At 49.8% G+C, this 26,744-nt stretch overlaps 1 protein-coding gene across 2 annotated transcripts in view; it reads left to right on the top strand.

Moving 5' to 3' along the window:
- Positions 1 to 26,744, top strand: part of Shank2 (SH3 and multiple ankyrin repeat domains 2) — a 444,659-nt gene that overhangs the window by 255,881 nt on the left and 162,034 nt on the right. For both annotated transcript variants that reach the window (XM_021202679.2, XM_021202690.2), the window contains one exon: positions 26,113 to 26,188. In XM_021202679.2, coding sequence (XP_021058338.1) covers positions 26,113 to 26,188 — 76 coding nt within the window. The remainder of the gene's footprint in view (positions 1 to 26,112; positions 26,189 to 26,744) is intronic.

Below are 26,744 nucleotides of genomic sequence, written 5' to 3' on the forward strand. Positions count from 1 at the left end.
ATAGTATGTTACTTCTCTGGCTGTTGGGTACAAACAACTTAAGTAATTTTAACTCACAGTTCCAGGTACTATCACACCACAGGCGAATATGACCACTCAAGAGTTGTCACTGAACCAAGGACTGTCCCATGAGGAGAAGGGTCATCCTTGCTGTTCTGGGTGTTTGTGAGGAAGGACAGTTTCTGAGGCTCAAGGACCACTGTTCTCTCCAGCACTCTCCTCATGGCTCCTCACTCCCTACATGTCTTCCCTTGCACACTGGTGACCCACAAGGATCGAGGAGGAGAAATAAGTCCAACCCTGCTGTTGTCATGACCACTTGCCACCTCTCCAGCCACCACCACCCTAGAACCCCAAATTCCACATTGGTAAACTCAGCCAATCAAGAGTGAAGAATATTCTTTTAACTGGGCTCAGTAATACACATCTGTAGTCCAGCACTCGGGAGGCTGAGGCAGGAGGATTGTGCCAATACTATGCCATCTGTTTATCTCAGAGTCCTGGGTCCCTGCAGATATGGGGACACCTGTGTGTTAATTATCTTGCTTTAGTGTCTTCTTAAGACAGTGACCTCTGGTGGTGTGAGGCAGGTGTGGACAATGCTCACTGTCATAGTTGTTCCAAAATGGGCTTCCTGGGGCTCTGGGCTCTGCAGTTTTTGTGTGACACAGGCTGATTGCCCCCAAGAGCTATCTCTCTGGCAAGCCCAGAATCTGTGTGGATTCCAACCCTGATCTCCCAGGTGAGTCGGTGAATCTGGCTGCCACACTCAGCATTTAGGAGTCCCCAAGTATTTCCAGCTGACTCATGGAAGCGTGACACACAGCCGCTGCTGATAGGTTAAGGTTGCTGGCTCTGGGTGTCAATGGCATTTATGAATATCATAGGGCAACATTTACTCATGCAGCTTCCGGAAACACAGCGGAGGAAATCGCCCCAGCGAGTACTCGCTGCCTGACTTATCTTTGCCTGTTACAGTTGCCTAATCACATAACTATGCATGAGGAAACCCATCCACACTAGGTCTCGGAGCAAGCTCTGCTGAACTAGGAGAGTTGTGGTATCACTATATTCCAGAAGAGGCTCATGTAACCTGGGTTAACCTTGAATGTGCTAGGTAACCAAAGCTGGTCTTGAACTCTTGAACTCTGGCCTCTGCTTTAGCATGCTGGGATGACAGACATGAGCCATCACACTTGGCTCTTAGCCTCGTCTGTGTATGAAGGATGGTGCATAGCCTTATAGCTATTTCTATACTTCTGTATTGAAGTGTGTGTGTGTGTGTGTGTGTGTGTGTGTGTTGTATAGGTATGTAGGTTTGTGTGTTTTAAGGTGTTGTGTAGGTGTGTGTATGTGTGTGTAGGTAGGTAGGGGTATGGATGTATATGTAGGTGTGTATAGGTGTGTAGTTGTATGGGTATGTGTGTAGATGTGTAGGTGTTGTATATGTGTATGTGTGTATGTAGGTGTATAGGTGTATGGATGTGTGTAGGTGTGTGTGAGTATGTAGTTTGTAAGTGTGTATGTGATGTGTAGGTATGTAGGTTTGTGTATGTGTGTAGGTGTGTGTATGGATGTGTGCGGGGTTGTGTGTGTGTGTGGTATATAGGCATGGGTGTGTACATGTGTGTGTAGGGTTGTGTGTGTGTAGGTGTATACACATGCACAAAGAAGCCACGTTCATACTCAAATGTTCCTCTGGTGCTGTCCGTCTTTCTGTGTCTTTCTTGAGTCTCTCATTTGGCCTGTAACATTCCATGTGGTCTGGGTTGTTTGCCCAGCCAGCACCAGGGAGCCTCCTGTCTCCACAGACCCAGCATGAGCCACCGTGCCTGGCTTTTTTATCTGGGCTCTGTTCTAGGGATCAAACTCCTATCCGTGTGCGAGTGTTTGGCAGGGGCTTTACTGACAGAGCCTCCTATCAGTCCTGCAGTGAAGTCTTGATATGTGCTTGCCTTCTGGTCTCTGAGACTTGGGAAATTCTCTCTTACCTCATCCTCTCTCACATCCCCCTCTGCTTCATGATGTGGACACAAGCTTGCCAATCACCTCCTGGGTCCTCATCTTTGCTGTTTAACTGGTTCCAGACCTGAGGGAAGCATCCATCCCTAATGCAGGCAGGTGGCAGCACTGACTGCTTAGTCAGGGTGAGTTCTGCTGGGCACAACGTGGCCTAGCTTTTATTGTCCACCAGGCTGAGAGGCCCCTGTATGCTGGGTACCAGCCAGAGGTCATCTCCTACTGGGTAGCCAGAGAAGCCACAGCGTGCACACTGCCATCTAGCTGTTGGAACCCTACACCACACACACGTTCACACTGTATGCACTCCACAAGAAACAGAATGTGAGCTGAGCTAGCAGGCTGCAAGGAAGCAAGAGCCGGGTAAGCTAGGGTGCATCTTCACCATGGAAAGAGACCCAGGTGACTAGGGGTACAGATGAGGGACAGGGGGACCCAGATGAGCTGAAGCCTTGGCTGGGTTGGCAGATATGTAAGGTCAGTCCCCCAGCCCCCAGCGCTGGGAGAGGAGAACAGCAAGTCTAAGACATGTCTCCAAAGAAGTTCTAAATCACACCCTCTTATCCATTCCTGACTGTGTGTGTGTGTGTGTGTGTGTGTGTGTGTGTGTGTGTGTGTGTGTGTACAGGTTCATGTGGGGGTGCATATCTTTGCATTTGTAAGAGTCTGTGTGTATGCACATTGCTTGAGTGTGCGTACTTGGGAGTGTCTACAAATACATTCATGTGAGTGTGTGTATCTTGGCATTTGTGAGAGTATGTATCTATTTATGCACTTTGAGAGAGAGGGAGAGGGAGGGAGGGAAACGGAGAAGGAGAGGAGAGAGGGAGAGGGAGAAGGAGAGAGAGGGAGAAGAGGGGGGAGGGAGAAAAAGAGGGAGAGGGAGCGTCCATCCACACACTTCTTGGCACATGCTGTCCTATCTGTGTCTGAGCGATTAGAGACACCAACTGCTCATACCTTCGCCAGCCACCCTCCTCAGGAGCTCTCTGAGTCCGCCTATATTGTAGGCGTGATGGATGGGTGGAGTTCAGCTGTTCTGTTCCCAGCATGTGTGTGCCTTGCCCAACTCAGCAAGCTCATTGTGCCTTTCACACACCCTAGCTGGTTGTCCTCCCAAACTCTGGGGAGTAGCCTTTTCCTCGTCCCTGCTTTGTTGCTGAGGGAGGGGTCCTGGGGGCCAACAACTCCAATAATCACCCTCGGGTCTTATAAACAACCAACCCCAGAGCAGGAGTTCAAATATATGTGGCCATGAACATTGAGCTAGCTCTTTGCTGTTCCTAGAAGTGTCTATCTGAGTGTGAAGGAAAGACAGACAGATATAAAGACAGTCAGATAGACACCCCTGGGACATGCCCACCTTTGTGATAAACAGCCTGAGCCAGTTAGTTTTTGTCAACTTGCCACAACCTATCAGTTGAGGAATTGTCTAGATCAGGCTGGTCTCTGGGCATCTCTCTGGGAGATTGTCTTGACTAATTAACCTAGCCCACTATGGGTAGCTCCATTCCTTAGGAAGGGGTCCTGAACTGTGTGCAAATGAAAGAATCAAGCTGCATACCTATCTCTCTGCTCCTTACTGTGGATGTGATTGCTTGCTTGAGTTCTCACCTTGACCCCCATCAGTGATGGCCTGTGATCTGGAAGTATAAACTGAGAAAATACTTTCCTCCCCTAATTTGCTTTTGGTCAGGGTGTTTTGCCAGAACAACATAAAGGAAACATAAAGGAATACCATCCTGTACTAGCAATGACAGTAGCACTTTGCCCGGTACCCTATAGTTTATACAGCCTGGTGGGACAGGTGGGTGTTTATAGGTGTCATCAAGGCTGCAACAGAGTCCTTGTGTGCTGTGGTTTCTGCCATGTGAACCTGGCACTGATACTCTTGGTCCACTAGCCCTGCAGCAGGGTTCATACTTAGCAACCTGTTACTGGTAGATGGGGAAACTGAGTCCTAGAGAGAGAGAGGCTAAGACACTTGTCCAGGAACACCAGGCAGCAGCCTGTCATCTTTGCTACTCCTCAATCACTACTCCTGACCTCCTGACCAGACTCACTCCTCAGACATAAAGATATCAAGGAAGGTAGAGACTATCATGTACACCCCTGAGCCCCTTGCCTCTTTGATGAGGAAGGGCGTATCCAAGGACACGAGCTTTAAGATGTATGCTCCAAAGACTTCGAGGATCACATGTGCCCGCTGTGTGGGGCGGGCCTGGAGAGGGAAGGCAGAGCTTCCGTGGAAACCCTGGCTATTTTTACCCCTGTCTCTCCGGCTTCTGCCTCCCACTGGATTCTCGGTGAGCTGCGGCGGCAGCAGCCCCCTGGGTCCCTCGCGTGCCAGGCACAGACTATTTTTATGACCCTCCAATTTGCCCATAGATCATGTCAGACCACCAGGGGCAGGGTGGGGAAGAGAGGGGTACAGAGAAGCAAAACGTCTGTGGGAGGGGGCCTGCACCCACTATTAAAGTGCAGAGGATAGGATTAAGGGATAGCTGGAGATAAACCAGGCCTCCCAAGTAGGAGGGAACCTACTGCCTTTTAAAGCCATAGCAACCAGCATGGCCTCACTGTGCCCAGCATGCCCCGGAGTAGACCAGGAGACCAGGGTTCTAGTCCTGAGTCCAGTCTTAACTGGCTGGGTGACTTTGGGACATTCCCCTAACTCCTTTGGGCTCGGTTTTCTTGTCTTTGCCGTTTATAGAGCATCTGGGTTTATCTGCATGCTAGATAAACAAGAAGTAAATTCTGACACCAACTCTACAAAGTCCCCACAGACCGTCTGAGTCTGGCAAGGGTAGGGAGCAGCTGTAAGACCTCTGCACAGGCATCGAGGACCTAGATAATACCAAAGTTAGTCTTTCCCCGAGACCTACAGCATCTCTGGTGCCCTTTCACGTGCTTTATACATCTTCTGCCTACAGTATCCCTCTTATGGATAATTCCATGTATGCCCATCAAACAAGTCAAGACAGCTGGAGATATGCCCAGGGTCACACAGCTGGAGACTGGGACATGACCCTCCCCACCCACTCAGCCTCCCATGGGCAGAGGACATTTGATGAACATTCTTTTCCCACCCTTTCCTAACTCATCAGCAGCTCATAAAGAAGAGGGCTCTCGTCTAAGGTCACACACCAAGCTCCTCTACAGCTTATTTATTTATTTATTTATTTATTTATTTATTTATTTATTTAAAGAGGGAAGCCAGGTGTGGTGACACATAGTTGACATCCAGCCACTCAAGAGGCGGCTTCTTAGTGAGGCCAGCCTGGGCTACATAGCAAGATCGTCTGTCTCTAAAAATAAGCAGCTTAAGATTTGTTTAATGAAGTTAAAAGAAAAAAATGACAGATGGCAAACAGAAGAAGATTCTCTGCCCTCTTATCTGACTTCAGTCCCTGGGGATGAAGAGGAAGGTACAGCACTGTAGGGAAGCACTCAGAAGGTGGTCAGCTCACCCCACACCCTGAACCCCAGCTCCCAGCTCTGCCTCTGAGCTTCAACCGGGTGTTCGCCCATCAGAATCCTTCAGGCTGAAGTTGCAGCATGTCTGAAGAATGTGCCCCAGATCTGCCTCCCATGCACTACCAGGAGTCCCAATCACCTGGAAGGGAACACAGGCCTCCTCTTTGGCATTAGTTCCGTGAGGTGATGGGACTACCTTGCTGTCCACTACACAGAAAGCAGGAAAACTGCCCAGGCAGAGAAGATGCCCTGTTCCAAAATGAGAAAGCAATTACTCAGGACAAGGACGGTCACTGCCTACAAGTGACACCTCTGGCCCCTGCTAATAGTGGTTGAATCATTTTCCTCTCCCTGCTAATGGCGTGCGTAATTGCACTGGTTTTTCAGGCGTCCTTCACCCGTACTTATTTAGACTAGTGACTGATGCGTTGCCATGGAAACCGGCACTAGGAGGAAAAAAAAAAGTCCCCGGTACAGTGAGGAAGTGGAAGGATGCAGCTCCAGTCTGCAGCTACAACTTGTGTCAAAGAAGCGAATTTTCAGCCGATCCTGATTTTCCATCTTCAAAAGTCAAATTCGTGAACCTCCTCGTGGATTAAAATCTCTGGGGTTGTCTTTCTTAGTCCTGTGATCTATTCTTTTTTTTCTTCTCTTCTCCTTAAATTCTGACTATAGAAGACTGCAACTTTTTTTTTTTTTAACTCCTTGTTGGATTAACAGAGAATATAGTAAGTGAGGCCAGCCTTGAGGACCCAGTCTCCACATGGACCCAGAGGAGGAAGAGGCAAGGGACCGGTCTGAGTGAGATGGTCATACCCAGGTTAGGAACGATGGCTGAGAGCTCCCGGTTCAAGAAGAGAGTTCATTTTGGAGGTATGGTGCTACCTCCCCAGCCTGCTTGGGGTTGGCCGATGTGAGTCTTTGTTCTCTGCTGGAGCAGTGGAGACAGTAGTCCTGGAACTCTGGTGCTACTGGCGCTCGCTCGGTGGTTATGGTGGCATGCTCGGTGTAGTCAGCAGGCTGACGGGTTCTTTCAGGCTATTGTTTCCATCCTGGCTTTCTCCTACTTCTGACTTAGATGACAACAGAGGTAGCTGACGGATCACCCAGGATGCAGGCGTCTCTGTGGCAGAGAATCCCCACGGTCCTATCTGTATTCTTGAGTGGCTCTCTGAGCACTGGTGGGTTTCTGAGTCCAACTCGAACATCTGTTCCTAGTGAAATACTGTGTCAAGGGAGTTGACTGTATGGGGAGGAGTGGACTGAGGCACCAGTGTCTCAGGATCCCTGCAAAGTGCATGGGAAGTTCCCCAAGCTGGGACAGGGATGCCTGCTCCCCTCAGTGCAGGCTGCTCTTCTTCAGAGAAAGCATGGCCAGCTCAGCTTCTGTTATTGTTCTTTAAATGAGCAGACTCCCTGCTACTCTGGTACTCTGGTGGTGTGGCAGTAGAAAGACAGACAGAGAAGCTAATAGGAACTGCTGCCTTGCCGGGGTTCAGACTGGCTCAAGGACATAGTGAGCGAGAGGTCATCTCACCCCACCCCTGGATGTCACTTTGAGGTCTGCAAAGATAAATGTGAGTTGCCAAGATTCTAGTGACAGGGCGGGGGGGGGGGGGCTAGTTCTCACTGCATGGCAGCCCTGTGTTCTGTTTGTCACCTGTGGAGTTTGTGTTTCTGGACAGGGACTGCAGTTAGTGACGGGCAGGGAATGAGAGCTCAGGGGTCAGACATCAGTCTGTAAAGGTCATGGCCAGGCTGAGTCTGTGCCTTCTGTTTGCATTTGGACTGCCCGCCCAGCCCTCATCCAGAGCCACCCGGATAAGGGGTGTGCTCTGATCCCCTGTGGCTAAGGTGTGGATGCTGAAGCTCTGGTCTGCAGAGTCCTGGCTCCCTCCCACAGGAGGCAGCAGCTTCCTCCCGTTCAACAGGTCTCTCTCTTCTCGGTGCCCTAGTTCCCAAGCCTCAGCTGCCGGTGTCCTTAAAAAAGATTAAAAAGCTAAAAGGATCCTCCCGCCTCCAGTCCGGATCCCAAATTTAAATCCAGGCTATACTCCTCCAACCTGTGAGCCTTGGACTTCACCTCCAGGAGCCTTCTCTAGGAGGGACTGACTCTGCCTTCTGGAAGGGGTGGGGGGTGTTGTGCACCAGGCTGCTCCACTAAGGGCAGTGCGAATTGGCAGCTGTTTTAGTTGAGAAATTCTGAGTCCCTGGAGGGAGGACGCCAGTTGTGAAGTCGGACCCAAGACAAGATGTTAGAAGTGGAGATATCGGATAGAGGCTGCATGCTTGGGCACACAAAATGGGGCCCACCCAGGCCACATGACTTGGCATGGCAGAGCATGAAAGCCTTTGCTGCCTTGGGGGAAGCAGCTAGGTTGACCCTGGGACAGGAAGTCTTACCTACCTGTTCTTATGGGAGTGCCCTTCCCCTGCCATTGTCAGTGAAGCTAGGCTGCTGGGGCCTGAGGCACGGGTCCCCTTGGCCTCTTCACCACTTGCTCCTAGAACGCCAGAGGCCACCTCAGCAGGGCACTCCCAGCCAAGCTAATCAGCCACATGCAAATCAGACCCAATTCATCCATTTACTGTAATTTCCATTCAAAGTGCTGGTTTGGGTCTGTGGATTGTGCAGGCTTTCGGAGTCTCTTGGGCTGATTTTTTTTTTTTTATTCAAACATTCTAATTACTACAGAACAGAAACCACCTCATTGATAGCCAATGGCTCTATTCATTTGTTCAACCAATTTGAGAGGGTGGTCACTGGGCAGCGTCCCCAGAAACTGCTACTACCCCCCCCCCACCAATGTCCTCAGTTCCCCTTGGTCATAGAACAGCAAAGAGGGCAGAGGTGGGTAAGAGAGCCGCTGATAGTCACCCCCAGGAGCACCTGGCACTCACAAGAGAGTTATCAGCTGAGCTCAGAAGGGCAAAGGGAGACAGAGGCGAAGAAGCTATGTGCCCTTAGATGAGTCTAGCACTTCCAAAGTGAAGAAAGTGAGGGTTGTTGTGGACCCCTCTCCCCAAAGCAGAGGATGCCCACCTCTTCCTGTATTCTCGTAAATCTCAAGCAGCATTGTGGGAGTGTTACTTAAAGGGGACAGCTCACTCTTCAGATTTACTCTCTACAGAAGCTCTAGGTGCCTGGTAGTGACCCTGATTCATTCAGTCAGGTTGACCTGGGTTCAGATCCCAGGACCGCTACTCAGGAGACAGAGGACCCTGGAGGCAATCGAGTCCTGCCCAGCTGCCTCCCAACTGAACAAACTTGAGACAGCTGTGTGAGTTCAGTAGCATGGCCTAGGGAGCTCGGTCATCCCCCACTGCAGGTCATGGGATTATTTCTGGGCCTCAGTTTCCTCACTGGAGTTTTTACAATAAAAGCATGACTCTCTTCTGGGTGTTGGTAGCTGAACAAGCAGGGTATGGCCATGCAGGCAGGAGTGCCTGTGACTGTGAGAGATGAGATCTTAGAGTCATATCTAGAAGTCATGGGGTCAGGGGGTCACATGTGGGTAGGCCTGGAGACCTGTGAAGCCACTTGGGATTCTGGCTTTCTGTGTCCTGCTTGTCCTCTGCATGCCCAGGGTGTTGATGTGGCTGCCAATCTCTGTAGCCAGTGAAGGGGATGTACCAAAAACTACTAGGACCTAGGAGGTATAGTGGGATGAAGGGAAGCCACACCCAGCAGACCCTGCTCCATCTCATTGGCCAGGGCCATAGTTACTCCTGGAAGAGGAGGGGGCATGGATTCTTAGCTTCTAAGCCACGCGTGAAAGTGGTTGCTGAATACCACAATATATGGTGTGCTCAGGAAGAAAGGCCTTGGCACAGAGTGGGGTGGGACCTCTGATTCTGTGAGGGGAAGCTCTGTAGAAGATCAGTTAAGGGTTGGATGCTAGAGTTTTGGTGGCTGGCTTTGGGTGCCCTCCATAGCTGGCTTGGTCTAGTCAGGCTTGAAGCAGAGAAGGATCTCATGTATTCTACACCAGGATAGTGTGCGTGATGTGTGCTAACTGAGGATAGGTGATGACTTTGAGCAGATCCCTGTCATGGTATTTCTTCCCAGTCCTCCCTCCCTGATTGCCTTCTGGAACCTCATTTCCAAAGTGTGTGAGCATTCTGTGTCATTACAGTGAGGAAGAGCGGCCCAGGCTGAGACACCCAGATAGGAAGCCGGTGCCAACTTAGAACTCACTCATAATGACCTCAGCAGAGTTAACCCGGGACCCCTTGCCACCACCTTCATCAGTCTGAGGGCAGAATCCCCAGGAACTGAGATCTCTCACGGTCTCAACATACAGAGCGATGCTTCCGGTATATGATCTTAGGAAGCCACAGCACATGCCCACCATGAGGGAGCTGACAGTCCAGTTCTCCAACATGTGGGTGTCCTAAGTGTCCAGGAGAGCCCGGACACTGGCCTGAGAGGGGCCCTTCACTGAGGAAATCATGGCCCTCTCTCCCTCTCTAGTTTGGTACCTGGAGCTGGTGTTCTGTGGCCCTCTGGTCTGTGCATGTGTGAAGTCTTGGGGGTCTTTGATGGGGCAAGGAACACAGCTGCACCTGGTTTAAAAAAATACCACTTTGTAAAGTGACAGCCACCTGACAGTCCCTTAAGTCGGTATTCAGCTCCTGTTTCATAAAAGGTTTTCAGTCGCTAGCAGATTCCCAGGAGAACGGAGAAGAAAACCACTTTGCAGGGGCGGAGAGGAGCACCTCTCTGAAGTGGTTTGTGTTTATTTGGGAGGGGAAAGCAGCTCGTGTGCTGGCAACCTTCCTCTTCTGGCTCTGGTTTTAGATGTTGGACTTGGCTCTGGCACAGGGCCTGAGTGTTTGGTCCCACGGATGCAAGTCCTGGGACGCTGGTGGCCCCTACATCCATGCCTACCATGAGGGAATCAAAGGTTCTGTTTGTGTGTGCATGTGTTTGTGTGTGTGCATGCGTGCGTGCATGACAGTGTGTGTGTGTGTGTGTGTGTGCATGCCGGAGCTCAACCTCAGGAGTCATTCCTTAGGTGTCGTCTACTTGACTTTTTAAAGAAATCTTTCTTTCAGTTTTACTTTTATTATATTTAATTATATATACATGTGGGGGCAGGATATTCACATTAATGTTGGTGCCCTAAGAGGTCAGAGGTGCTGAATCCCCTGAATCTGGGTTACATGGCTTGGGTGCTGAGAATCAAACTTGTGTCCTCTGAAAGAGCAGCAAGCACTCTTAACCCCTGAGGCAAACCTCCAGCTAGCCCCCTCTTTGGTTTTTTAAAAATGTTTATGGTCTGTGTGTATGAAATGCGTGTGTGTGTGTGTGTGTGTGTGTGTGTGTGTGTGTGTGTATGATATGCATGTATGGGATGTATATTTGTGTGATGTGTGTGCGTGTGTGTGTACATGTGTGTTTGTACGTATGAAATGCATGTGTGTGTAGTATGTGTGTATGGTATGTGTATTTGTGTAGTGTGTATGTGAACGTGTGTGTACATGTGTATGGTGCATGTGTAGTATATTTGTGTGATATGTGTGTGTGGTATATGTATATGTGTGGTATGCTCATGCATGTGTCATGGACTTCAGAGGCCAACTTTCAGCAGTTGGAGGAAGGGTCTCTCTTGGTGTTTCTGCTGTACTTCATATGCCAGGCTAGCTGGTTTGCGAACTTCAGACAGTTCTCTTGTTCCACCTCCCATCTTACCATAGGGTACTAGGATTACAAATGACTGCCATGACATCTGAATCTTCAGGCCTGCCAGGCCATCTTGTTACCTGCTGAGCCATCTTGCTGGCACCTACCTTGTTTTGTTTCTGAGACAGGGTCTCTCAATGGCCTGGAGCTAGCCAATTAGACTAGACTAGCTGGCCAGAAAGTTCCAGAGCTCTACCTGTCTCTGCCTCACCACTGAGGGGATTACAAGGGTGCATCACTATGCCTAGCATTTTTTAAGGTGGGCTTTGGGGATCAAACTCGGGTCCTCATGCTCGCACATCAAGCACTGTGCTGACTGACCTGTTCCCCTAGCCCAGAATGTGAGGTTCTTCAAGAAGGCATTTCTCCTCTGCTTGCTGCTGGGTTCATAGCCAGATGCTGAGACACAGAGCTGGTCCAGGGAGGAGGGAATGAGCAGACATCACACACCACAGATGTATGCACACACCAGGGCAGCACGCCATGCTCCATGGAGCTGGGGGTAAACAAAAGTGATGTCTCAGCTGTCTGTTGGCGCCATATCTCACCACAGAGGCGGCAGTGCCTCCTAGGAACCACTGAGATTCAGGGAGGTGAATGTCAGCCTTGATCTGTAGATAGAAAGCCTCCAGGGCCTGGGTTGCTGGTACTGAGCAAGCTCTGTCAGCTAAAAAGATGCTGTCCTCGGCCCTATTGAATGAGGAAGGGGAGGAGCCAGAGCGTGGAGCCCAAGATCTGGTCTCACTGAGGTAGCACAAGCACAGTCTGGTTTTAAATTGTCATTTGGTTGGTTTGGATATTTTGTTTGTTTTGGTTTTGCTTTCGATGTGAATTCATGTTTTGCTCTGTGTAGTACCAGTGTGTGCCTGGTACCTGTAGAGACTTGAAGAGGGCATTGGATCCCCTGGAACTGGAGGTACAGAAGGTTGTGAGCCACAGTGTGTGTACTTGGAATTGAAGCCTAGTCCTCTACCAGAGGAAAAAGTGCTCTTAACTTCTGAGCCATCTCTCTAGCCCCTGCCTTTTGAGATGGGATCTCCTGCAGCCCAGGCTGGCCTCACATTCACTGTTTAGTGAGGGTGGCAATGAACCACTGCTCTGTGGTCAAGTGCTTCTAACAGAGTTCTGAGTCCCGGAGTACTGAGTCTCAAAGTACTGAGTCCCAGGTTCTGAGTCTGATGAACAAGACTCCCACTTCTGGCCATGCTGCCCTATAAAGATGGCCTCGGCCTGTGGCAATGGTGGGCAGAGGAGTGGCCTTTGAACATAGTCATTTCTTGGTCCCCAGTAGCTATGGGTGTCCCACTCCAAATGACCAAGGGGAATTAAAGTCACTCATGGAATCCAGGTTGCTGTCTGTCAAGCCTAAGGCCCCTAAATATCTGGGTGAGCTCTCTGTGACCCCAACCATCCTTAAAGAGAGAGGGTAGAGTTGAAGAGTCCCAGTGATGAGATATGAGAGAGACTGACATGCCATAGCCCTCTCTGATTGGAGGATGGCTGGACCCAAGAAGCACAGTCTGTTTAAGTAGCTAGGGGAAGGGAGGGAACACCTGCAGAAATGCCTTCAAAAAGGGCCACAACTTAACTACAGTCTTGCTGGTCACCCAGGAAGACTGAGCCAGGAGTCTGTTGGAGGATAGGTCAGTGTGGCCGCAGGCCCCCAAATCTGCCCTCTGTCATTAGGTCAGTGTGGTGCACAGTGCATTTGTGCAGTCTAATGATGCCTCCTTTGTGTCTGCTCACTTGCTAGATTGGTTCCTGGGACCCAAAGGTACTCAAAAAAATGTCCTGCAGCTCATCTAAGAGATATACTTGTGTGCAGAGTGGCTCCCCAGATCCCACTTTTGTGTTATACTCTCTTCTTTTCAAATCAGAGTCCTGTACCTGCTGACTTAGGGTGCTGAGGTCCTTAGACCTTTGTCCCCTCATCGTAGGCCACTGTGACTGTCCGCTGGCCAGAGCAAAGCATATACAGACTGTGAAGGTGAATTTCAGTCTGTGAAATGGGGTACCAGCTCCCAGCCTAGGACTCCTCCAGACCTGCTCAGCCCTAAAGAGCCCCCAGAGCTCTAGGCTGCCCTGGTGGCTGAGAGGGCGTGGCCTGGCGATAGGCCTCGCTGCTTCCATAGCTTTGTGTCTTCCCACTTCACAGAGAGCCCCGCAGGGTCTTTGGTTTTTGTCTCTGGCCTCAGTTGTCCCCTCAGCCCACTTTGAGTTGGGTCAATGATGTTGGATTTAGATCCTGCATAGAAGCTAGGCAGGCTGACTTATTCCTATACTCTCAGCACATTGGAGGCTGAGGCAGGAGGATTGTCATTAGTTTGAGGCCAATCTGGGCTGTATAGTGAGTTGCATGCCATCCTGAGCTACCGAATAAGACTCTGACTCAAGAAAACAAGATAAATGAATGACTAAAACTTACAGGAGACACAGGAGCCTGGGCAAGGAGCTGGGTGCAGAGCCAAACAGCCTGGCCATGTTGTCAGCCTGAGCCCTTTGCAGAAAGTCTGAACAGCTCCCCAAAACTGTAAAAACAAACAAATAAACAAAAAAAAAAAAACCTGGCATCACAGCCCATGTGAGTAGGTCTCTGTCCTGTATTCAGAGGCTGCACATGGCACCCTCTTGCTTTTCTGCCACACCAGGAAGCCAGCATGTTGGTCTTCAGCTCCCCAGCCTCCAGAATGGCAAAGAGATTAATTTCCATTCTTTATAGACAACCTGGCCTTGGGTATTGTTACAGCATCAGAAAGGGGCTGAGCTGGGAGCCAAGAATGAAAACTAAGCAAGGGACTGGATTCCATAGAGAGAAGGGCAGAAATAGCTAAAGTGTCCGTCTCAGAAGGAGTGTGTCTAGGGCACAGACACTGATGTGTTCTTCAGGAGCAGTGTCTCAGCTCAGAAAATGGGCTCACCACTGCCCCTCTGGCCCTGGCTCTGAGTCACCAGCAGGATCCTTCTCCAATACAGGAGGAAGGCAGTTCTTGTGTTCCAGGTCCCCAGGGACATCCATCCTGGTGTCTTCAGAGTCTTTCCGAGTCTTTGAAGCCATTGTCTTAGAGGCATTCCTGCTCTGTCAGGGGCCCTCTCCCTTCTCCCTCCCAGACATCCACACTCAGCCACTACCAGCTTTACCTCAGTCTTAAGCCCCCAGGCTACAAGTGGACATTCCCCTACCATTACTTACAGCACCCCATCTGTCAGCTCATCCAGGTCCCTGGGGCTCAACCCTTTTTCTGTCATGGCTCTCTGCCTCTACATCCCCATTTGTGGAGTGGGACAGCAATATCCCCACTGCCCCTTGGCTCTCAGTGGGATTCTACCGTGATTGTCAACAAGCAGTTGGAACCTGATAAGATACAGAGGTATGTCAATAATACTAACAGCTTGACAGGGTCTAGACTCAGCACAGAGGCCAGCCTCTGTGCATATCTGTAAAAGGAGCTTTTAGATTAAGTCTGAGGGGACAAGAACTGCCCTGAATGTAGGATCAATCTCTCTCTGATTCCCCACTATGGATGCAGTGTGACATGTGTGCCACCACACCTTCCCACCGTGATTGACTGTGCCCTCAAACTGTGAGGTGGAATAAACGCTTCCTTTTCTAAGTTGCTCTTTTGGACATTTGTCATCGTGATGAGACAAGTCACTGTTAACTAGTATCTCTGACCTACAGTGCTCCATAGCTCAGCCATAGCGTTTGTTACCCATGATCAGAATCCACACTAAACCCTGCTGGGCAAGATCATCTAATACTCTGCCAGAAAGAATGAAGTGGCCTCATGGCATAGATTAAAACTGTAGAATCCACAGCTGATCTCAGAAGCTAAGCAGGGCCAGGCCTGGTTAGTACGTGTATGGGAGAGGAAAATAGCCTGGTGGTCCTGGGGTCACCTCATGCCATTGTAAGCCAAGGAGCAGCTGTATCCATCCTACCTGGGTCTGATGTTAACGTACATGGCACCCAGGGAAGGTGCTCAGGCAGCCCTTGGCTTACACCTGACCATTGTCCCCTTTGATGTTTTATCCTTCTGTGACTTCCTAGTGTGACCTGGCTGGGTCAAACACGACCTCAGGAGGATATTCCTGGGTCCTCCTCTCATGAAGTACTCAGCAACACTGCCATTGAGGCCTACTTCCCTCTGAGGGAGATGGGTAGAAGAGGCAAGCTAACTGACCAGGGTCTAGGGCATCTTTCCTGTGTTCTTGGCTCTGCTTGCTTAGACTGACACCCCTGTGTTCCATGTTCCCCAGGCACAGGGCATGCATTTCGAGTTGAGCCTTTGTATTAAACTGTCTTCTGCATGCCTAGCATTGATCTCCATCTCTTCCATAGTTTCTATGCTTCTTGTCAATCAAAACAAGGGAAATTCACCACTCAGCTCTTCTAGAAAGGAATTGACCATCTCAGAGCATCGTTGCCCCAACTGTTGTGGAAAATGTTAAAAACAAAACAAAAACAAACCGGCACGTTCCAGCGGTTGAGTCCCAGCAGCCTGGCCAGTCACACACTGTTGAGCAATGGCTGACCTGATTTTGTCTCAAGGAGACTCTCTGGCACAGAGCTCCCAAAACGTCTCCACCCAACCCACTAAGTCCCCACTGGTGGGTTGCTACCACACCAGCCCAGTGCTTCAAAACCCCCATGGCCTTTGTGGTGCATATCTGGCAAACTCACAAAGACTTAGTTCCGAAACAATGGTAATGCAATTGCTGGGCACAACAACTAAAATCCTAACCTTGTAAGCCTGGTTAATTCTAAATCCTCTGGTGGGATCTGCCATTGAAACTGGGAGACACTTGTAATTACATCTTGTCCTCTCTCTATCCCTGTCCAAAAAGTCCTAACTCTCTCCTGCTTTCTCTCTTCCTCTCTCCAAACTGGAAGTCCCACCTACTTGCCCAGTGATTGGCTCCCTTATTCACTAGGGGACTGGTTCACAAGAAGTCACCTGAGTGTGACTCACTCCTTGTCCACAGCCCCTCCCAGGAGAGTGAAATTAGCATCAACATACAACCAGGCCCATCTACAACCTGACCCTCCAGTGGTTAAGAGGGTTAGTGCCCGCCCCCCCATCAGGGCAAGGGAATTATCTGCCTTTGAGTTAGTCTTCAGCCAGCATCCAGGGCAGAATCCCAGGGTTTCCCTGTCGTTAACACAGACACTGGAGATACTTGACTCCTATGTGCCCAATGTTCTCTGTCTGGCCACCTCTTCAGCAAAAAGTAACCTAAGATTATCAATCACGTGGCCTTCACAGGGACTCTGGTTGAGGGGTATGCTGCCCCCTGGGGGCATCAGGGGATGGGTGCAGGGCTACTGATTGTCACAGGAAATATGACATTCCTTTGCATCCTGTCCCAGAGTGCCTTTTTGGAAAAGTGAATGAGCGGAGTATGAGTTAGCTCCAGGACCTAGATACTCTACCCCCTGGCACTCTAACCCCTTCTCCAGCATGCCAAAGGCTTCTCGCATAAGTCTCACAGTCCTTCCACATACTTTAAGTCAGTCCCAAACATAACACCCAGTGCAGTCTGTGTGCTCCGCAAACATTATCGTACTGAGTTGCTTAGGGGAGTAAACACCAGAACAAACCTGTTCACATTCAGTGCACATACGGTAATGTCCAAATATGGTCTTTAAAAAAAATTTAACATCATTAATTTTAATTATATCTCTGTGTGGGCATGTGCAAGTTAGTACAGGTACCCATAGAGGCTACAGACATTAGATCCTCCTGGAGCAGGAGTTACGGGCAGTTGGGAGCTACCTGGCACAAGTGCCGGGAACCAAGCTTGGGTCCTCTGCACATGCAGCAAGCACCTGTAGCCACTGAGCCCCTCTCCAGCCCCGGTTTTTCAAATATTTTTCAGACACGCCTTAGGTTGATAGAATCCATGGGTGTGGAAGCCATAGCTACATGAGGCCTAGTGCAGTTAGGGACAGGGAGCAGGGGAATTCAAAGCCATGCATGTCCAGAACAATCCATTCAGCAGCATGATCCAGCAAGCACAGCCTGACTCACCCTAGAGTGTTTCTACCTAAACTAATACTGGCTGGAAGGGAATGTGAATGTTGTGTGGGACTGCTAAAAAAAAAAAAAAAAAGTGTACTCCAGTCTGTGGGCCTCAGCTTGGGCCTTTTAGGCTAGTCACTCAGGGCAGAACTCAGGGGCAAGTAGGTCCTTCCAGGAACCAAGACCGCATAGCTTTATCATCGATGCCAAGAGTCTCATGCACTCTGTCACTGTGTGACCCCAGTCCACCCCTGTCCTCCACTTGCTGCAGTGCAGTAATGGGTCCTCATTTGAGCAGGATGTCCAGGAGCAAAAGGTGTCTTATTTCAGGGCCCTGGAATGGTGTCCATTTGGCTTGGATGATATAGACCCTTCTCAGCTCAGGCAGCAACAGGCAGGGTATCATATGGGGGCATAAATTCTTCTTGTATGTAAGCCAGACACCAAAGTGGGTGTTAGGGAGGGATGTGTGCAGAAATGTCTCTACCCTACTCTCTATATCCCTATGTTGTGGGCTCTGCTGTAGACCACATTGTAGATGGAAGACTGAGGTTGCTGAAAGGACCTTTCCTGCTTTGATTAGAAGACCAGGAAAGATCCAAGGCTCGGGTTTGTCTTGTCTGTCTCAGGGAGAGGGGCATGGCTCAGTGATGGAAGGTTCATCTAACATGCGTGAGACCTTGGAATCCATCCCCATTCATGGAATAAAAAGGAAAGAGGAGGAGAAGGGAGGAGGGAGAAGGAGGAGAGACTGTTTTATGTGTTTCGTAGTCTACCTGACCACTGGCATCCCAAGAGAGGAGGGGTTCCCCAGGGAATATATCTGTGGCTTGAAGGGCTTTACATTCTGCTGGTCTTTGCTCATACTGGTCTTGGAGAAAGTCCCTCTTCTTGTTCCCTTTTCCAGAAAGGCACTCTGGGATGGGAGACCAGAGTCTCCCAGGATGCCCCACTCTAGATTCCTTGCCAAGCTGCAGGCACCTCCTCCTGGTTGCTTTGCATAAGGGCTATTTTAACTGCTGACAATCGGAGACTGTCATGAAATCTGTCGCTGCCTTCCACACATCCCAAGGGGTGTATGAAATAGAATTTCCAAAGATTCACACCCCCCATTTTCCATGTAGATTTCTCAGAGTGGCGTTTTTAGGGCATATCAGCTTAAATGCTGCCTTGTGGGGAGGGCTCATAGCTGCCTCCCGGGAAAAGGAGATCCCCAATTAACCTGGGATGTGTGTCATGAGGGAGCACCCACCCAGGGCATCCATTAAGGCGAGCATCCTGTTCTCTAGGTGAGGCAGGTTGAGAAGGTTCCTCCTGGTCACTGCCTTGTCCAGGCTGGAACTGGGGGTTCCCCAGTGCAGATGGGCTCTTTTCACTATGCTAGCAGCCTCCAGGAGGCACTAACTTATTCTCTGTAGAGCCTTAAGCCCATCACAGCCAGACCAAGCAGATGGAGGTACCAATTTTCTGACGTTCACTCATTTACCAGAGATCCTGGGTGCCCACGTGGCCAGGTTGTCATAGGAGCCAAGGATCTGTTGGCACAGTGAAATCTGAACTAGGGGAAGAAGAATCTAGCAAATGCAAAGGCCCTGAGATGCAAATCAGCTCATCCTCTAGGAGCAAAGAGCAAGGGATACTGGTGGGGATGAGGATGCAGGAATGGGCAGGGCTGATAGCATCACTGGATTCACATTCCTTCAAAGTCACTAGGGGCCATGGTTGGATAGGTGGAACAAATCACCAGGAAACCTGGAGACAGGAAGCTACTTCACAAGTCCAAGTCAGAGATGGTGATCACTTGGACCAGGATGATCAAGAGACCTGAACTCTGGGATGCTGCAGACATTGCAGTGTAGCCGCTGTGTGAGGAACTCTGATGCTGAGTGAGAAAGGAGGCTTGGCTATGAACTAGGTCTTCTAGAAACTTGTAGAACTTTCTATACAGTAAAGGAAGCAATAGTTCTCTATTGATTGGCTGGCTTGTCTGCCCCTTTATCATCCACAAGGGGGCCTTCTTTTCAGTCAAAGGGATTGTGTTCTACACTGTGCATATGGAATACCCAGCTAGATACATGTGTGTGTGTGCAGTCGCTCATGTGTGAGCATGTGGAAGCCAAAGGAAACACTGAGTATCCTCTATCACTCTCCATCTTCCCGATTTGAGATAGGGTTTCTTACTGAACTAGAAGCTCTCCATTGTCTGCTAGGCTGGTTGGTCAATGAATCTCAAGAATCTACCTGTCTCTTTCCCATTCACTGCTGAGGTTACAGCATGTGTGGCCACGCTGGCCAAACATACGAATACTTGGGATTTGAACTCAGGTTTGCTGCCTGCAATGTCAGGATGCATTCCTTTCCTCTATTAGGCTGCTTGCTCCTAGTGAGTTTGGGGTTCATCCTGATGCAATCCCCACTCAGCCTTTGTCTTGTTATCAGGTCTCTGCTATATACATCTGTCATGACTCTTAGTGCTACTGACAGAGATGTAGCTGTACAGGGCTGGAGCCCAAGTGGAAGAATAGCCTGCTTTGTACAATTGAAAAGACCACACATGTCTGTCACAGCCAGCTTTCCCTGAGTGATGCTGTATGACAAGCACCCCTCAGTGTCAAGCAAGGAACAGCAGAGACAGTTCACATTCTTGCCAAGCGTCTGTGCCATGTGCACACTGGTTCCTCAGAGTCTCCTTGGGAACAGTGATGGCCCTAATGTGGGCTCTGTGCTCATGGGCAACTGTCCCACAAAGCTCTTGGAATGTTGCTCATGTCGTGGAATGCTACAATGGCTTCGACATTGGCTGGTACTAATGTCTGAGATCCACTGAAGCCTAGAGAGATGGCTCAAAAGTTAAGAGCACTTGGTGTTCTTTGAGGAGACCTAAGTTTGAGTCCCAGCACCTGTGTCGAGTGGCTCACAACTACCTGCTCCGGTAATGGGGGATCGGACATCTTCTGGCTTCCTCTGGCTCTTACACACATTTGGCGTGCACATAAATACATTTTTTATACTATTAGGAATGAGATGGTAAGAAATACAAAAAGCATATAACAATGACTTTCATGACCTTCCAGGCCACTGCCCAGGGCCTCTGTAGCAGGGCCCTGTGCCTTCTCCCAGTATTCACTACTCCCACCTCACACAGAGGAAGCTTACCCAGCACCCAGGCTGCAGAATGTTTCAGAGAAAGGCTGTATTCCATACACAAGTTGAGGGTCACTGGATAGGACTGGTGGAGTCAGAGGCCAGCATAATGCTTGGACCAACTTGGGCCACATCTGGGTGTTCTTACAGGTTGGAGGATGCGCCCTGGCATCTGAGACACCATCTTGCTAGGAACCTCATATGGCAAAAAGAAAATACCAGCTTTCCTGTGAGGATGTGTGAGCACAGACTCTATGACAGTGCCATCTCGTGGCTGGCTGCTCCCACGAGGACCTGTCCTCTAACTGTTGATGGGCCAGTATGTATGGCTGGTACATACATGTATTGTCCGAGCTCTTGTGCTGTCAGCAACTGGAGGCTAAATCACATCAGAGCAGAAATGGCAGTAAGTGGGTTTGTGTGTTAGAAGTAAGAACTTTCTGGAGCTCCATCTGTGTTCTGTCTGTTTCTTTCAATGCCCCTCTCTGGATCCTGTGCTGTCTTGCCTGTGCATCATCTCACAAGGCAGGCCATCCTTGGTGGCCTCAGAAGTGGGAATCATGGCAGTGGGGTGAGAACCTTGCAGCAGATGAGGTCATAGGGGTGACCTCATCAGAATCCTATGCCAACTACTAGTGCCCAGTACTGGAGATCTCTACCAGGTCTACCGAGAAGAGACAGCAGGGCCTCCTGCCTCTTTAGCAAGCATAGAGAAGTGGTGGAATAGCCACAGCCTGGGGTGATGTGTCAGGTTCAGATGAGCTGGTGCTTCCCTAAAGAACCAAGTGGGATTCTTCTGTCCTGGCCATTGTCCATCATGGGCCTCAGGCCTCCTGCTCCCTCTGCCTGTTCTGGGGTTTCTTACTTGTATCCTGTGTACCCTATGGGGTTCCAGAAGGTGTCAGCACATAGTATATAGTGCAGAGCTGGTGACGATAAACACTGGACATAACATAAGGCAGCTCTGTCACAGTGCAGGAAGGGTCCCAAGAACCACTCAGCCCACCCATCTATCCCAGGTCAAAACTGAAGCTGGGTGAGGGCATATCCACAGTATGGCCATCTGTATTCAGATGACTGAATTGGAGGCCCACACTGCTTCTCATGAGCTATGTGACTTCGGAAGGCTTGGGAAGATAGAAGCTCTGAACCTAAGGTGTGACATGTGATAGCTGTAGCCAGCATAACACACACTTCCCATGTGCTGCGTGCCCAGCACCTTCAATCATTCAGATGCCTCTGTGTGAGCAGGGCTGGGGCTCTCCCCATATCACAAGTGAGAAGACAAGGCTTAGCCATTTGGTGACAGAGCCAAACTTTGAATTCCACTCGTCTAGCTTCAGAACCTCATCCCTAATCACTACACCCTGCCGCTTCTGTAAGTTGGAGACAGGAAATGGGCTGCCTGCTGGGTGCTATGTGAGTACTGGAGCAGGTGGACGACCAGGGATGACACTGATCACTAGTAAAGCGCCTTGTCAGCAGAGAGCAACGCAGGGAATCTGCTGCAGTGAAGGGGAGGACTTCAGGACGATTATACTGGGACTTTCGGATCCACCAGCAGTATAAATAATGACACAGAGGCTTTTTAATATTTTAAAGCTTAGGCCTTTTAGCTAAGGCAGCCTCCCAGCCAGCTATCATGCTTAACCTGACTAATCCTGGCACTGCGTCCTGCCACGTGGCTAGCTCTACTTCCCTGTTCCACTCTACTCGCCCATTCACCTCGGTGTCTGCTGGCAAATATCCCACATTCTTTTCTTCTCTCAAGTCTCTCTCTCACTCTCTCTCTCTCTCTCTCCCCCTCCTCTCTCTCAAGTTTCACCCTCCACTTTCTGCCCAGCTATTGGCTGTCAGATCTTTACTATAGCCAATCAGGTACAATTCTAGATTGCCTCTAGGCTAGTGAGGAAGAACGAACATTTACAAAAGATGAGGCTGGTGCTGGGCCTTAGAAATAACAATTTCAGGATCCTGCCAGCATTTAGCTCTCTGCTGATACAGAATTAACAATTGAAAACACAGAGACACATCTTCACACAATGTAAAAATGGTTACTCCAACAGATGATGGTGATGGTGGTAATGAAGTTGAGGGTGATGGTGGTGGTGATGATGATGGTTGTGATGGCGGTGATAGTGCTCATCCACATGTATGTCCACATACACGCATGTACACATTTACCTGTGCTCACATGCTCAAATACACATTCACACATGTACCTGTATACACATTCCTTTCTTACCTATATGCACATACATACATTTATGTGCACATGTATACAATCACATGTATAAAGACATACACATGAATACATACGCTTTCACATATGCATGTGTGTACACACTCCCATGGACCTGCATATGCATGCTTTGCCATACAATCATGTGCTTGCATGTATACTCATATGCATCTGTACTCACAGACATGCTTATATGAATGTATGCACACCCTTACATAATACAGTCACCATGAGCCTGTACATACAAGGTCTCCCATATACATGTATATGTATATACACATTCATATGTACTCAGACATCCATAAGCATGTACATAAGCACACATGAACAGGCACACAGGCACACATATATACACTTGTACATGTGCACATGCATTCTACTCCACATCTGCTTCTCTGTTCTTGTCCCTGTGCCCTCTGGCCCTGCTGAGCCCTGCCCACTCTGAGCACCCACTGGTTTCCTAGACAACCAGTACAGAACAGCCACATGGGATGGAGGCAACCAGAACAACTCAGAGCAATACTAGGAAGGAGCTGTCCTCGGGCTCTTCGGTGGGCAGCTATGCTTCATATCTCGCTTACCCTTCCTAGAACTGGCGCATGCATGACCTGAGCATGGATGTCCCAGGGAACGTCAGACCTCCATGTTTCCCTCCATAGTGATCTGATCCCTGGGGACCTCATCCTGTCGTAGAAGGCCAGTATACCTGGGCTCCTTCACTCACCCCTAGTGTGAAGTGTGAGGCAGGTGTGCACAGCTTGGCCAGATCGTCCCCAGCCTGGCTAGTGTTCCTTGTCCACAAGTTCTCACTCCAGTGCCCCGGATTGGGGTGACTTGCTCCTTGTGGAATGGAGTCTTTGGTTAGTTCAGCAAGCCGTGATGAGCAGGGAAGCCATGGCCAGAACTGACCTCGTAGACTTGGTAATGTTTAGAGGATAAAGTCATTCTACCTGTGGAGCCAGAAGTCTAAGACCAAGGACTGTATCTGGTGCACACCCTTCCTACTGCTGGGGACTTCTGCCTTACCCACACATGGCACAGGCTATCAAGTGGTAAGCCTGGGCAAGCTGCCAGTTGAGGTCTCTCTTTGTATCCTTAGTAAGCCACTCATTAGCTCATGAGGGCCCTGCCCTCATAGCCTCTGCCTCAAACCATAAGTCAAGAGGATGAGTCAGAGAAACTAGGTAATGCCCCGTCTTGGAGCCCTGAGGACAGCCCAGGATGTAGGGCCCGGACCCAACCTACAGAGAGAAGGAAGACACTGTTTGGGGTGCTGATTTGAACAACCTGAGTGACATGGGGTAGGTGTGTAATTTGGTTTTGGTGATGCCATCTGTCAAATGTACCCAGTCACCCCTGCCCTCCCTGTGAATAGATGCCCACAGGAGAGGGATAGGGCTGTTACAATTCAGACGGTGACAGCATGGGAGTGACAGGCATAGACAGAGGATGAGAGCCCCTTCACTATCTTCCCTCTGTAGTCTAGCATCTTGCCGCTCAATGCCCTTTCTTTGTATCTGTGTTCTAGTCGCATTCTGTCGCTGCAATAAAACTATTACCAAAATCAGCTGAGGTGGGGAGGGATGATTTTAAACTTCCACAACAGACACAATCCATCATTGAGAGAAATCAGGGCAGGAACTCAAGGCAGAGCCCTGGAACCAGGCCTGCTCACGATTCCATGCAGCATTACCCCTGACCAAAGAACTCATTCTCAGCCAAGGCTGTGCAGCAGAAACCCTGGGGAGCCGCCTGCTTGCTCGCTGCTCAGCTAGCTTTCTTAGACAGACTAGGACCACCTGACCAGGAAATGGTGTGCCCATGGTGGACTGGACCCTCCTGCGCCAATTAAGACAATCGGGACACTGCCTTGTAGACATCTTCACAGATCAACTTGATAAGGACAATCACTCAGTTGAGACTCTTGCAAGGGATTGAGGCTGTGCCACATGTGTGGCTAATGATAAGTCTGAGTGACAAATTTATTATCCCGACAACTAGCTTTGAGCCATCGTTTACTCTTTGAAATGGTACATTTTCTAAAGCTGAGATTGCTTGTTTTGTTTGCAAATGCCATTGCTTTCCACTAGCATTGTGAGGGGACAGTTCTGGCAATTGTTGGCACATTTTTACCAATGGCCTTCATGCTGTGTGCCTTCAATATGAGGCCAAGGAGTGGCTGATTAGAGATGTAAAGCACACAGCCTGACATTTAAACTACTAAGATGCCTTCAACTCTAACTTAAATAAGACACTGCCCTTGTGGAGGGGACCCACAGTCTGGACTGGCCTTCAAGGACAGTGAACAGGAAGAGGGGTCGCTGAGCTGTGTGTATGTCCCTCACTGGGTTTCCATGGTAGCATTTGACTGGGTATAGCAGCGGTGCTCCCAGTAGGACCTGGGTACACAGAAGCACTCAGTGAGTATCAGTTGTGGGGAGGGTGGCATTGTCATGGCTGAGGGTGGCATTGGAAGCCTGGAGCTGGCACAGGGAAAGGAGAGGGACGACGGAGCCCCATCCATTGAAAAGAACTAATGATGTACCAGGGCAGCTGGGAAAGCAAGTCTAACTCCCACCTCAAGCGTGGTTCCTTCCACCCCAGGAGAGGACTCCCCACTCTTTAAGAAGTGCGGGGTTCTGTCTCTGTCTCTTAGCCCGGAAAGACCCAGGGCCTCTCTCATTAACCTGCACTGGGAAGGGAGAGTTAAACAAATATTCATGTTGACCTTGGAATGAAAGGAGAGACTGAACTGAGGCTCACCTGACTCTCGGAGCTCAGGCTTCGCTTTAAGCCATTTGCTTAATTCTCCCAAAGTTCCACAGGACCTCAGAATGAGGCAGGGCAGGGACTCTTGTCGGTGAGGGGAAATACCTTGAAGCTCTCCGTGTATTGTGGTGCTTCCAGCAGATGCATCTTTACGTGTCCCCCCTCCTCATCCCCCCCCAGCCCTGTTACCATCTGCTAATCTAATTACAACAGTCATATCATTTCCCACCGATCTTTCGTCTGAATCTGCTGAGTCAGGAAAGCGAGGCTTAATTAGAAGCGTTAATCACGTGTGTGCTTAGTTTAGTCTTTTTGTGTGTGTGTGTGTGTGTGTGTGTGTGTGTGTGTGTATGTGTAAAGCAGCTGTCATCAGGATATTAGTCCTGATCATGTCTCTCTGGGATAAAGCCATCACTGGAGGTTCCTGAGATTTCCAGAGGCCTGCCAGCCTGTGTAGCATCCTTTGGGCTAGCAGGGCTAACAGATTCCACATGAGGTGGCTGTCACTGTTGTGACTAGAAGGCTTATAGCCCCCTGCTCTGCAGAGCCTCATTTGCCCCTCCGTGAATGGGCACAGGATTTACAGCATCCCCACATTTTGCAGACTTGGGCCCCCAAATCAGCCCCATCTCCCATGCTTGTCCCTATGTAGAGGGTGTCACCCCTGTCTGGGGCCAAAAAGGAAGGTCCAGCCTTTTGCTCATGCAAGGTGTGGAATATGGCTTTGTTGAACGGTGTCTCTTTTCCCCCTGCAGAAACCCGCGCAGACCGCAGCAAGAAGCTCTTCCGGCATTACACGGTGGGCTCCTATGACAGCTTTGATGCTGCCAGGTAAGGCATGCTTCTGCCTTCTGGAGACCTCTGGCTTCAGGTGCTCCTGCATGCCTGGGAAGAGGGGCGGTGCCTTCTGTGCTTTGCTATTCATGTGCCACCTCTGCTAAGGTTGTGGCAACCATACCCTACAGGAGAACCTGTCGCAGACAGGACCTGTGGAGGAAACCCCTGAGAGAGGGCAGCATGCTTTAAGGAGGAGGGAAAGATGGCATCCTTGAGAGAAAGCAATAGGGATGTGAAAAGGGGCGGGAGCAGGGACCCTGAAGCAGAGTGATTGGCTTCCTCCAGCAGGTATTTAGGCCTTCCTGGCTCTGGGCTTACACCTCACACGTGTGTGTCCTGAATTCTTGTGGTGCCTCCTCCCAACTGGAGTTTTGTTCAGGGAATCCTGCTCTCCTTGATGAGCAGGGCCCCAAGGAAGCAGACCTTCTAGGCTCATGGGTTGGGAGTTTGTAGAAAGCTGTGTGTTTCCCATGGTATGGCTGCCACAGGATCCAGGATAGAATCTTCCCACAGAAGCTTTGCTCAAGCGGCTACTGAGAAACCTGGCCAG

Source organism: Mus pahari, chromosome 1, assembly GCF_900095145.1.
Source record: "Mus pahari chromosome 1, PAHARI_EIJ_v1.1, whole genome shotgun sequence".
In the NCBI taxonomy this organism is placed as follows: Eukaryota; Metazoa; Chordata; class Mammalia; order Rodentia; family Muridae; genus Mus; species Mus pahari.